This window comes from Mytilus californianus, unplaced genomic scaffold (genome assembly GCF_021869535.1).
Source record: "Mytilus californianus isolate M0D057914Y unplaced genomic scaffold, xbMytCali1.0.p SCAF_7, whole genome shotgun sequence".
NCBI lineage: Eukaryota > Metazoa > Mollusca > Bivalvia > Mytilida > Mytilidae > Mytilus > Mytilus californianus.
Genome location: NW_026262723.1, coordinates 97760200 through 97773783, shown reverse-complemented (window position 1 = coordinate 97773783; position 13584 = coordinate 97760200). Strand labels below are relative to the sequence as shown.

At 32.1% G+C, this 13584-nt stretch overlaps 1 protein-coding gene across 1 annotated transcript in view; it reads right to left on the bottom strand.

Moving 5' to 3' along the window:
• Nucleotides 1-13584, bottom strand: part of LOC127708814 (U4/U6.U5 tri-snRNP-associated protein 2-like) — a 44793-nt gene that overhangs the window by 15097 nt on the left and 16112 nt on the right. The window contains exons 8-13 of the mRNA XM_052213955.1: nucleotides 8985-9130; nucleotides 7869-7914; nucleotides 6120-6343; nucleotides 5534-5595; nucleotides 2591-2732; nucleotides 1643-1729 (exon numbers count right to left, since the gene is read on the bottom strand). Coding sequence (XP_052069915.1) covers nucleotides 1643-1729; nucleotides 2591-2732; nucleotides 5534-5595; nucleotides 6120-6343; nucleotides 7869-7914; nucleotides 8985-9130 — 707 coding nt within the window. The remainder of the gene's footprint in view (nucleotides 1-1642; nucleotides 1730-2590; nucleotides 2733-5533; nucleotides 5596-6119; nucleotides 6344-7868; nucleotides 7915-8984; nucleotides 9131-13584) is intronic.

Below are 13584 nucleotides of genomic sequence, written 5' to 3'. Positions count from 1 at the left end.
AAATCCAGGATAGTTTAAGAAAGTTATTAGAATTTCAAAAACTTTAACCACAGAGTGAATGTAATGTTTCCTGGCAGAAAAACTAAGTCCATTTATAAGTAAAATATGGAAAAAATGGAATTTCTTTTTTACAAAATTTACTTTTGGATATTATCTTATGATCATAAACAAGCTTCTGTCCAAGTTGGTAGAAATCCAGGATAGTTTAAGAAAGTTATTAAAATTTCAAAAACTTTAACCACAGAGTGAATATTTGTGGACGCTGCCGACGCCGATGGAATGTAGGATCGCTATGTCTCGCTTTTTCGACAAAAGTCAAAGGCTCAACAATAAACCATGAAAATGGGGTTGAGGTCTGATTAAACCTGGCAGACAGACATGTACACCCAAAAATCATTCCATACACCAAATATAGTTGACCAATTGCTTATACATGTAGTATCTGAGATATAGACCAAACCACAAAAACTAAACATTATTCAATGAACCATGAAATTGAGGTCAAGGTCAGATGAAATCTGTCAGTCGGACATGTAACCCTTACGATCATTCCATACACCAAATGTAGTTGACGTATTGCTTATAGTATCTGAGAAATAGACCAAAACACAACAAGAGTGCACACACTGAAATGTCTCGCCTGTTTTACTGACCATTGATTTTATGTTGAAAGTCTTAAAGATCAAGGTTTTACTACAAGTATCTTATAAACTTAACATTTCTAAAGATCCATGACAATGAGGTCAAGGTCAGATAAAAACTGTCACACAGACATTTACACCTTCCAATTATTCCATACACCAAAAATAGTTGACCCATTGCTTATGGTAATTGAAAAACAGACCAATACACAAAAACTTAATGTTAACCAATGAACCATGGAAATGAGGTCAAGGTCAGATGATACTGGCTACACAGACATGTACACCTTTCAATCATTCCATACACCAAAATATAGTTGATCTATTGCTTACAGTACTTGGAAAAACAGACCAAAACACAAAAACTTAACATTGACCAATGAACCATTAAAATGAGGTCAAGGGCAGATGAAACCAGCTAGACAGACATGTACACCTTACAATCATTCCATACACCAAATATAGTTGACCTATTGCTTACAGTACTTGAAAAACAGACCAAAAAACAAAACAATGACCAATGAACCATGAAAATGAGGTCAATGTCAGATGAAACCTGCCAGTCTGACATGTACCCCTTACAATCATTCCATACACCACATATAGTTGACCTGCTGCTTGTAGTATCTGAGAAACGGACCTAATCACGTAGTATTTTCATGAAATCTGTTTAACTGAACCAAGGCAGAGCAAACATCAAATTCCCCAACAAAATTGTGTAATTCCCTATGATATTGCTGAAACAGTTATCATTTAAAATTACTAATTTCTAGGAAATCAAATCACTAGTGATTTGTCTTACCTTTGTGACGAAAAAATTTCTTTTAAATAGCTTTGAAACCGTTAGTACTATAAAACAAGAGATAATTTACCTGAATATAACTTTCTGACAACGGAATCATCTTAATAATTTACCTGAATATAACTTTCTGACAATGGAATCATCTTAATAATTTACCTGAATATAACTTTCTGACAACCAAATCATCTTAATAATTTACCTGAATATAACTTTCTGACAACGGAATCATTTGTGGTAGAATATCTATTACATGTAAATCCTGCATCTCATACCATTTTCCTGTTCCCTGAAATTTTTTGATAAAATATTAGTATTAAAATTTATTAAAAATTATCATATAAGAATTTAATTTTAAGTAACATTGATAATCATAACTATCTCAAGAAAAGTCATAATTATCTCCCTTTCTAAGGAGGTACAGATATAGGAAAAATATATTAATGTGTCAAGAGAATGAACTGTACTGTTTACAAAGGGAAATTATCTTGTAGAATTGACAATTTTGGATATTCACCACTTTTGAATGCCACAATTGTTTTATTATGCCGAACAAACAGTAGAAGGGCCCTATTGAACTATCAAAAATACATGTTACAGACACACACATGCCTTAACAGACATAACATTGTCGTCAGAGAATTATTTTCTGTCTTAGAATGTCTCATACAATTGTCAATTATTCAATGTCTTGACAGCTTTAAACATCTTTCCGTTCATAGTTATCTAAAGGTTTGCTCAGGTAAAATTTTCATATGACTTTTCTTCCCATATATTTTCCTTTTTTCACTTGGCCTATATATATGTACAACAAAAATAATTAGTTTTGAAAAATATTGGTAGCCCTGAAATGGGCTGTTTGAACAGTCTATCAAAATCTTCCTTGGCAATAGATGAATTTCCAAACCTTGCTATCCCAGGCACAAGTGACATCATTTTGATGTGAGATAACTGTTGTACAAATCAAGAGGCTCAAGGATATTCAACAGATAATAATAGTGTTATCCATTGTACATCGTAAATGTTTTGGTTATTCCCCATTTCTTCTATCTAAATGAAAATTAATTAAAATTTTTTATATCATGTGATTATGTGTTACCTAATAGAGTAATTCATTATATTTGTAAGTATAAGAATCTATAATATTTACCTTGTGTAACACATGCACTCTATATGTTCCCTTTCCTGGTCCTGGCTCACCATCATGGACTATATTAGCCATCAAATCATATGTCGTACATTTGTGTTTTGCTCTTATTTCTGGGGCTAATAAATCACCAAAGTCAACATTCCTAAAAATAGAAATTAAAGTATTATTTTTTTAACAGAAACTGTAAATGGTTTTAATATTTATCTGTAACTCTCATTATTTATGTTTTGCAAGTATTATATTTTATTTTTAAGAATCTGTAAAATAACAATATTTATCTGTTGTTATGAAAAAAAAAAAATCAGAAGCAAAAGAAATACAGGTCTTTCCACCTTCAATTCTGGTTTCTAGAACCAAACAAAGTGCAAAAGCTATTTTGAAGATGAGATTGACTCTAAAATACATTGGTATTAGATTTTCTAAATGAAACATGAATGCATGTGTTGTCAAAAAAATTTGTTTTCATTCAACATCTAAAAATAAAGTGCTCCGCAGGGCGCAGCTTGATACGACCGCAGAGGTTGAACCCTGAACAGTTGGGGCAAGTATGGACACAACATTCAAGCTTGATACAGCTCTGAGTTTGGATTGTGATTAAATATTTGACACAGCATAGGTTTCTGACACAGAATGAATGTGATCTAAGAACTTAAAAATTTTAAATTGGACATTCACCTATTATGGTCCAATATCCAAAATCTAAATACATGGTTAGATTCAGCATATCAAAGAACCCCAAGAATTCAATTTTTGATGAAATCAAACAAAGTTTAATTTTGGACCCTTTTGACCTCAATGTGAACAAAGTTGATAACGGGGCCCAAAAATTAAAAATCTAAATACATGGTTAGATTCAGCATATCAAAGAACCCCATATATTCAATTTTTGTTGAAATCAAACAAAGTTTAATTTTGGACCTCGATTTGGACCAACTTGAAAACTGGGTCCATAATCAAAAATCTAAATACATGTTTAGATTCAGCATATCAAAGAACCCTAAGAATTCAATTTTTGTTAAAATCAAACTAAGTTTAATTTTGGACCCTTTGGACCTTAATGTAGACCAATTTGAAAACGGAACCAAAAATTAAGAATCTAAATACACAGTTAGATTCAGCATATCAAAGAACCCCAATAATTCAATTTTTGATGAAATCAAACAAAGTTTAATTTTGGACCCTTTGGACCTCAATGTGGACCAATTTAAAAACGGGGCCCAAAAACCCCATTGAAATTGGTCAAGAAATAAGCAATTTATATGAAGTATCTTTTTTTGCACAATACTGTGCAATTGAATATTTCTTGCTATTGCGCAATACTGTACAATTGACAATTTCTTGCCATTGCACAATATTGTGCTATTGGATATTTCTTGCTATTGCGCAATACTGTGCAATTGAAGATTTCTTGCTATTGCGCAATACTGTGCAATTGAAGATTTCTTGCTATTGTGCAATACTGTGCAGTTGAAAATTTCTTGCTATTGCACAATACTTATTATAAATTAATTTACACATCCTGTTTGGTGTGTATCTCCTACCATATCATTATTATTTGCTTTTAAATATAAATCAGAAATAACCAACTTAAAATGGAAAATTTTAAAAGAAAAGAAAAAATCCCCCCCCCCCCCAAATTTTTTGAACCCCCTTATGATTCATCACCCCCTAACTCAATCCCAGCCTTCCCTTTGTGGTATGGTACCTTGCAGTACAATTTCAGAGAGATCCATACACTTGAACACAAGTTATTGTCTGGAAACTAGAAAAATGTGTTTTTTGGCCCCTTTTTGGCCCCAAATTCCTAAACTTTTAGGGCAATTATCCCCAAACTCAAACCCAGCTTTCCCTTTGTGATATGGAACCTTGTAGTACAATTTCAGAAACATCCATACACTTACACACAAGTTATTGTCATGAAACTAGAAAAATGCTTGTTTTTTGCCCCTTTTTTGGCCCCTAATTCCTAATATTTTGAGGCAATTACCCCCAAAATCAATCCCAGCATTCCCTGTGTGATATGGAACCTTGTGGTACAATGTCAGAGAGATCCATACACTAACACACAAGTTATTGTCTGGAAACTAAAAAAATGCTTATTTTTGGCCCCTTTTTGGCCCCTTATTCCTAAACGTTTTGGGCAATTACCCCCAAACTCAAACCCAGCTTTCCCTTTGTGATATGGAACCTTGTAGTACAATTTCAGAAAGATCCATACACTTACACACAAGTTATTGTCATGAAACTAGAAAAATGCTTGTTTTTTGCCCCTTTTTTGGCCCCTAATTTCTAATATTTTGAGGCAATTACCCCCAAAATCAATCCCAGCATTCCCTGTGTGATATGGAACCTTGTGGTACAATGTCAGAGAGATCCATACACTAACACACAAGTTATGTCTGGAAGTTACAAAAATGCTTATTTTTGGCCCCTTTTTCCTTAACTGTTGGTACCATAACCCCCAAAATCAATCCCAACCTTCCTTTTGTGGTATTGAACCTTATGGTAAAATTTCATAGAGATCCATTCACTTAAACTAAAGTTAGAGTGCGAAAACCAATGTGTCTTCGGACGACGCCGGACGACGCCAGACGACGACGACAACGCCAACATCATACCAATATACGACCGCAAAAATTTTTGCGGTCGTATAAAAATCAAAAGTATCAGTAAACAGGAAGTTGATATCTGACAAATGCTCAAATGCTACAACTCATCAATGTCAAGCTGTTACTTCAAAATTAATTGGCAAATTTTCATTTACATATTTACACAAAAACTCTGCAAAATTTCATTGTTGTCCTACCCATACTTTTTGGGTTACTGCATTTATGAATAGACAGACAAAGTGAAAACTATAGAGCTCCCACATTAAGGATGCGTAGCTCTAATTATGCAACATTTATTAAAAAATATATATTGATTATTACACATTCCACTTACTTTATAGGAAAGTTAACAATAGTAGGGTTCTTTTCTGTAATAAAATAATTCTTAGCAAATCTCTGAAAACAAAACAGACAGTTATAGCTTTCAGGTCATAACACAGTACTTCATAAAAACAAATAAATCTAGTTTACAATACTAAACCAAAAAAGACAAAGTTAAAAAGTCTCCTGTCTCCCTCCTAATATGTCATTAGGGGTATGTATTTTTCACAGTTATGTAGTATTTGTTCCTGTGATAACTTCTACTTCATTTTCTCTCTTTCCAACATATTGTTTATCGAAATTGTTAAGTAGAACTTGCAGTGAGATGTGACCTTTAGCTTCATGGTAAAGGCCTCACTGTGACTTTGAGATGAAGAACAGCAATAAAAGCCCTGTGTCTTTGCTTTTTTCAAGTGTATGCAGTGATTTTGTGTTGTGAATTAATACACAATATCCTTTCTTTTCCATTTACCAGTAACATACAAAATTTATTCATTGCAACATAAAACAATGATAAATATATTCATCTAATTAAACATATCTATTAGTCAATATAATTCAGAATCCAAACAATAACATCAATAAATATCAAAGCTTACCTTTATATATATTATAATGTATGGGGGTAACTGTGTGATTTCAAAACGTTTCATGGTTGAATCTTTGTATGTTTTATATTCTTTCTCATTGATCCCATTAAACTTTGAAAGCAGCACAGAGAAAGGAATCTGTGGAATAATATTCTCTCTCATTTCATCAGGATACAGAGGGGGTGGAGGCAAGTCACATGTTAAATATAACCATGGCATTTCATCCATTCTCACTGAAATAAGTAAGAATTATATCAATATAATGCAAATGTTGACTATTCATAACATTGATGTCTTAGTAACTTGACTAAAAGATAAACTTCATATTGATTCCAACAGACTCCTGATAGGGGTGCTTAGTAAACAACAATATCTACAATGTAGCCACATCTCATATAGTCCAGTCAATCTAAGTTTGAACCTCAAACTAATTGCAACAGAAAATGTTTTAGTTCTAATCTATAGCATTAAGCCTCAAATATACACAGAAAAAAGTTCCATAAAATCTAACTTGAGGAAAACTCATATTTTGCATATTTAATTTCCTATGGAAATTAACATTGGAAAGGGAGATAACTCTGCCAAAATTAGTGTTTTTTTTGCCAAATTTTGGTTGATTTTCTAAAAATTCACGTAAAATATGATACTTTGATGGGGTTATAAGTTCTTGTTTGACTACATTATATAATCTTCTGCTCATAAAATGTACAAAACCAAAGTGTTATGGGTATTTTATTTTTTTTTGCACATTTTTCCTTAAAGAAATTGCAAATTTATGGCTTTGTGACCATTTTGAAAAATAATGTGAATCTTTGGTATAGTTTATATCTGTAAATTATATGTGTTCAGCATCTACCTTGTTTAAAGAAACTTTAAACCACAAAAAGAAGAATATATGCTTAATTAGTTTTATTCAATTTGAGATTCTTTACCTTGACATGCTGAAAAATCTAATAAATGGTCAACTAATGAATTATGAAATCTAGGTTGTAGCTTGATAAAAGATATAAAACACCTATAGAGTTGTTTGTTATACTCTAAAGACGGCTAAAATATCAAGAATCAATACATTCTGGTGAATAGAAGCAGTAAAATTATAATTTTGTATCAATTTTAATTGATATTTCTGTCTTTTTTGCAGAGTTATCTCCCATATCAATGCAAATCTCCATATGAATATTAAAATCATGATTTTTTAGTTTTCCTCAAGTTAGATTTTGTGGGACTTTTTTCTGTGTATATTTGGGGTATTATGCTAAAGATTAAAACTTAAAAATCTTCTATTGCAATTACTTCAAGGTTAGGGTCAAATTTATGCTAGATTGACTGGACTAATATAAGCTGGTCTGTATTCAGGAAGTGAAACTGGACTATGGCAGGAGCTATCTACCACATTTGTTTTTTCATCTATTTTTCTAGCAAAAATTATGCTGTCTGTTTTCTCTTTTGAATTGTTTCACATATTGTTAAGCCAGGGCCTTCTATAGTTTACTATAAGGTATGGGTTTTGCTCATTTTTAAAGGATGTACAGTGCCGGATAGTTGTCTAATTGGCAATCACACCATATCTCCCTTTTATATAGAAGACATGCCACTACATGTATAAATCAAATTATGTTGTGAATAAAAAATTGAAAATGTTTTAAAACAATTTTTGGATATTGTTGTGCTGAAAATTCTTGCATATTTGACATGAGGTTAAGATTGTAATTGCTTTCTGAAGACTGATAACAAAATCATTTAGATAAAACTCCCTACCTTTATACTCTTCCTGCTCCATAAGTTTGGCTTTCTCTTCATCACTCTGACAATATAAAACGAAACAGGGATATAAATCCTACATAATGGGAGATAACTCCATATCTAAATATTAAACAACTAATTCTGTAGATGAATAATTCAAGTTTACATTTTTGAGTACAAGGAACAACAATGGATAAACCAGTATATTTATAATATCATTTATACATTTCAACAAGAAGTTCAATATTCATTTTCAAAATATCTAATCATCTAAACTGATACATAATTCTACTTAAATTTTGCACTGTGTAAGTTTTAACAGCGCCAATTTATTTAAGTTATCAGAAATAAGCATTGAAGTAAAAGTATGAATCAGACAATTCTGTCTAAAGATGAAACATGCATTTCAAATCTCCCTAACTAACAATGTAATTTAATTCACAAAAAAATAATATTCATTTTAATAAAAGACTTGCAGATTTGTTATATATAGATTCTTATATTGGTACCAGTGGTTTATCAGATTTCTCCAATCGATACAGTTAAAATTTATAATTTAACTATTGAGATTGGATAAATCAAATTATCCATGAGTAACTATGTAAGAATCTCTTTCTCTAATGATTATCAAATATATTTTCATTTTTGATAAACGAAAATCCCCTTCGAGTGCCTTCCATATTCCACAAAGTTGTCAATTTCATTAAAACCTGTTAGCAAATTTTGATTCATCCAGTGAGCTGATAAAGGTTATGACCCTTAAAATCAGCCAATCATCTTCTGAGATCATTGGCAACCACAAGTTGAATAAATTTTGTTATTACAATGGGTGCGAAAAGGTTTAAATTTCCAAAGAATTAGAGAGAATTGTTTATCCTGAGTTGGTTAGAACTTTTTCATATTGATTTTGCCAGCTTTTCTAAAAGATAAAAACTTGTTCATAAAAAGATACATTTAAGGAGCTTCATACTTTAACTAACATGCCATATTATCATTTTGATGCTTGCTTACATATATATTCAAGGACTATTTTTGACATTGTATAATGTAATTGCAAGTGCCAGTCAAGAATTTATTTCTTAAACTTTCATTTATATATACATGTACATACACTACTAGATATGTTCTTACCAATTCTACAGGTAATACTTTTCTTGTATATACCTTCATTGTGCCCCTGAAAGTTTTGTTTATAATACTACTTGACAATTTTCGGGTTCCATTTAAAGCTCCATGCCCAGCATTTAAAAACCATGACAAAAAGTCTATTGCATCTCCTGAAAGTAGTTAAAGATAAAAACCATCACAAAAAGTCTATTGCAGTTTATGAAAGTAGCTACAGATAAAAATCATGACAAAAAGTCTATTGCATCTCAGGGCCTAATCTAGGATTTTTGAGAGGGAGAAGTGACTTCTCCTTCCATGAGAGAGTTGGGAGAAGTGATCAATATCATGGAGAAGTGAAATTCCATTACCGTTTTGTTTGCATAGTGTTTTCGTGTACGTCATTAAGGGAAAATTGTTTTATTTATGCAATAATAAATATACTTGCAGTGTTTTATATGATATTGTATAAAATGTATGAATTGAAAATTCTTAATAAAAAGGTTTAGACAATGTAGTTGTTATTTATTCATTCAACCTTTTGTGCTGTCAACTTGAAATTAAGTTTGTTGCTTGCCTAGTAATATTATAATGCATTAATCCCATGTGCATCTGCTTCAATAAGTCCAGAAAAATATGGCTCCCAGTTTATGTGATGACTTTTTAATGACTGGGCAATTTAATGTTTATCACCACATGTCATAATTTTAGAAAAATCATATTGACTGTCCAGGACATCATGTCAGCTTAAGTTGAGAATCTCGTGAAAGATTGCAAGCCTATATATAAATGAAAATATTTAGCAATCACATTTTAATAAGTCGATAAAGAGCTAATTTCTATCATTTTGTTATAAAAGATATCTCCCCAATTTATGAGCCCTAATTAACAAATTGATCACAAGCTGGCCATTTGTTGTACGTTTGCAGTCAACTTATCCATTAGCTGTCTTTCTACCTTTTATATTTCAATTTTTGATCAAAGAATGTAAAAAATCTTCCGTTCATTCCCACCCCTGACCTACCGAATAGTAAAATTGATCGTCTCATAATAAATAAAAAGAAAACAAATCAGCTGAGTGATTACGCAACATCCTCGGATGAAAATCATCGTAAAATGATAACTCAAACAGACGCTCTGTTTCTCGTTTCAATAGTTTTGAATGTTAAATCTATGGATGCTCAAAGTCGCCGTTGTATTTATTTCATTTAAACATCGAAAGTATTAGTCCTGGGTCACTTCAAAAATTTGGAGTTTCCTTGTCGCCGCCATTTTCATTACCTGTGAAACTTGTAAAATTCAAGTTGTCTCCCTTATACCGATTTTGATAGCGATTTGACTTCGCCATGAAGTCAATCAGCCGGCGAGTTTTAGCGATTTTCAAAATTCCTTGGCGATTTAAATTGTCATTTCGGCGGCAAGATTATGGCCTGTTGCATCTCCTGAAAGTAGTTACAGATAAAAACCATGACAAAAAGTCTATTGCATCTCCTGAAAGTAATTACAGATAACAAGAGTGCACACGCTGAAATGTCTCGCCTGCTTTACTGACCATTGATTTTATGTTGAAAGTCTTAAATATAAAAGTTTTACTATAAGTATCACATAAACTTAATATTTTTAAAGATCCATGACAATGAGGTCAAGGTCAGATAAATCCCGACAGACAGACATGAACACCTTACAATTATTCCATACACTAAATATAATTGAACTATTGCTTATTGTAAATGAAACACAAAAACTTAACATTAATCAATGAACCATGAAAATGAGGTCAAGGTCAGAGGATGCCTGCCAGGCATACATGTACACCTGAAAATTATTCCTAACATCAAATATAGCTGACCTATTGCTATAAGTATTTGAAAAACAGTCTTGACATTGACCAATGAACCATGAAAATGAAAATGACGTCAGGGTCATATGATACTGGCTAGACCAACATGTAAATCTTAAAATCATTCCATACACCAATAAGTTGAAATATCGCTTATAGTACTTGAAAACAGACCAAAACACAAAATCTTAAATTTGACCAATGAACCATAAAAATGAGGTCAAGTTCAGATGAAACCTGCCAGACTGACATGTACCCATTAAACTCATTCCACACCCCACATGAAGTTGACGTACTGCTTTTAGTATCTGAGAAACGGACCTAATAATGTAACTTAACCCTTAGACTGCTGCATTCATTTCTATTGTACTTTTGTGTATTGCTGAATAAAATTTTAATCACTGATGAAATAAACATGTTTACTTATAATTGCAATATCTTTGTAAATATTGAATATTCATCAATAAAAGTTATATAAAAAAGTATTGTTATATTCTGTATTTTTTATTTATTTTATTTTTGTGTGAGTCTCTGGTCATTTATTACCTGTACAGGTGCAAATAGGAAGCAAGTTAACTCGTACCATTGTAAACTCGTACCACGTAAACTCGTACCAAAAAAGTTAACTCGTACCAACGTAAACTCGTACCACTGGGAAGTCGTACCAATCAGAACTTGTACCACTGTAAACTCGTACCATTAAAAATATATTAAAAAATACGAATGTTTTATGATTTTGTTTTGGTATCACCAGCCCAGTAGTCAGCACTTCTGTGCTGACATGAATTATCACTGATATGGTCATATTTATAAATTAACTGTTTACAAAACTTTTGCAATTTTGAAATACTAAGGCTTTTCTAGCTCAGGAATAGAATCACCTTAGCTGTATTTGGCAAAACTTTTAGGAATTTTGGTCCTCAATGCTCATCAACTTCGTGCTTTATTTGGCTTTTTTAACTTGTTTGGATTCGAGCGTCACTGATGAGTCTTTTGTAGACGAAACGCGCGTCTGGCGTAAATACAAAATTTAATCCTGGTATCTATGATGAGTTTATTTAAAACACAATAAATAAATTCTTTCGTTAAATAAAAATTCCTTTTAGAAACAAAAGAAAAATACACAAATCTATTCAATGATACTGATTAGGAATGATTAAAAATTAAATCAAATAGTTGTCAGTAAAAGTTTAAAAAAGAGTCTACTCAAGGGAAACAACAAAGCCAATCTGCCACGGTTTTCTCTATCCAATTAGACAAGGAAAATTAGCTACAAATTGGTCATTGTAATTTCAAATTATATACATTTTACAGATTTACGAGGTATTGAGGGAAATTAAAGTATATATTCATCATTAAACACCATTTAAATGCATTTAAATAAGTTGGTACGAGTTTACAATGGTATGAATTTACCGTGGTACGAGTTTGCATTGGTACGAGTTTTTTTTTAGTGGTACGAGTTTACATTGGTACGAGTTTACAATGGTACGAGATAACTATAATTCGTGCAAATAGAGGTAAACAAAGGTAAATTTTGTTTTCATGTTTTATTAACGCGAATCCATCACTGTAAAAACTTTTCAAAGGTATCCATGACTTCAGAATTGAACCAATATTGTTAAAAATCTCTTTTAAGAACTAGTTCCATTGTGATTATCAAAAGAAAAAAGTTTCTTCTCGGAACAACGTTTTTTTTACGCAACTATTTTCCGGTATTTTCCTTCCATGTACAAATATGTTTTAACAACAAGTTCATTGATATAACTTTCGTCAATAAATAATCTTGACAAACATAATGTTTGAATCTATCAACGTCAGTGATCAATATTGATTCACAGTTCAAAGGCGCAATGATAAACATCGCAAATCCATTTCGAACATCGTCTGGGGAATCCCCGTGGTTCCCGCTTTAAAAGTCTTCTTTTCGCAGTTTTGCTAGAATGTTTCTATCTCTATCTATTATATCTTCTGTTCTCATCCAAATCATTTAAATTGGCCGCCGCTGTTACATCGTTATCATTGAAATACTTCTGAACGTGTTGGCCATCACTCCAAACAATTTCCGCCATTTTGTTACTTTTTTCATCTAAATTTTTCACTTTCGGTTTCATTGCTTATACCTGATTTAAAGTCAAGAGAAACTCAAAAGTACGCCGAATTTTAACCAATCAGAATCCATACAAGTCTAAACTGCCGCAATCTCATGAATATTGACTCCGCCCATTCCATGGTAACTGTGTAAACAAATGAGATACGGAAACGACAATAGTCGCGTGTAGCAGTAGCGGACTGCTTTATCGGAACGACAATAGTCGCGCGTAGCAGTCTAAGGGTTAAACCTTGATCACTAATTCATGAAATGAGGTGGAGGTTAGGTGAACCCTGTCTGAGGGATATGTAGACATTGCAAGGAACCCATATACCAAATATACTTATCCTATTACTCATTATAAGTGAAAATTCACAAAAAACTATATTTTTTTTCTAGCAGTCACTGAACCATGAAAATGAGGTCAAGATCCATGGACATATGACATACGGAAACTTCGTAACATAAGGTATCTGCATACAAGGTATGAAGCATCAAGGTCTTCTAGCTTCTGAAATATAAATCTTTATACAAATAATTTACGCCGCCGTCGCTGTCGCCAGATAGTTATCCCTATGTCTTATAGATTTCGTCGCAGGTGAGACAAAAACCATGACAAAAATTCTACTGCATCTCCTAAAAGTAGTTACAGATAATTTAATATCAAGAATTCAGATTTTCTGATAACCAACTAG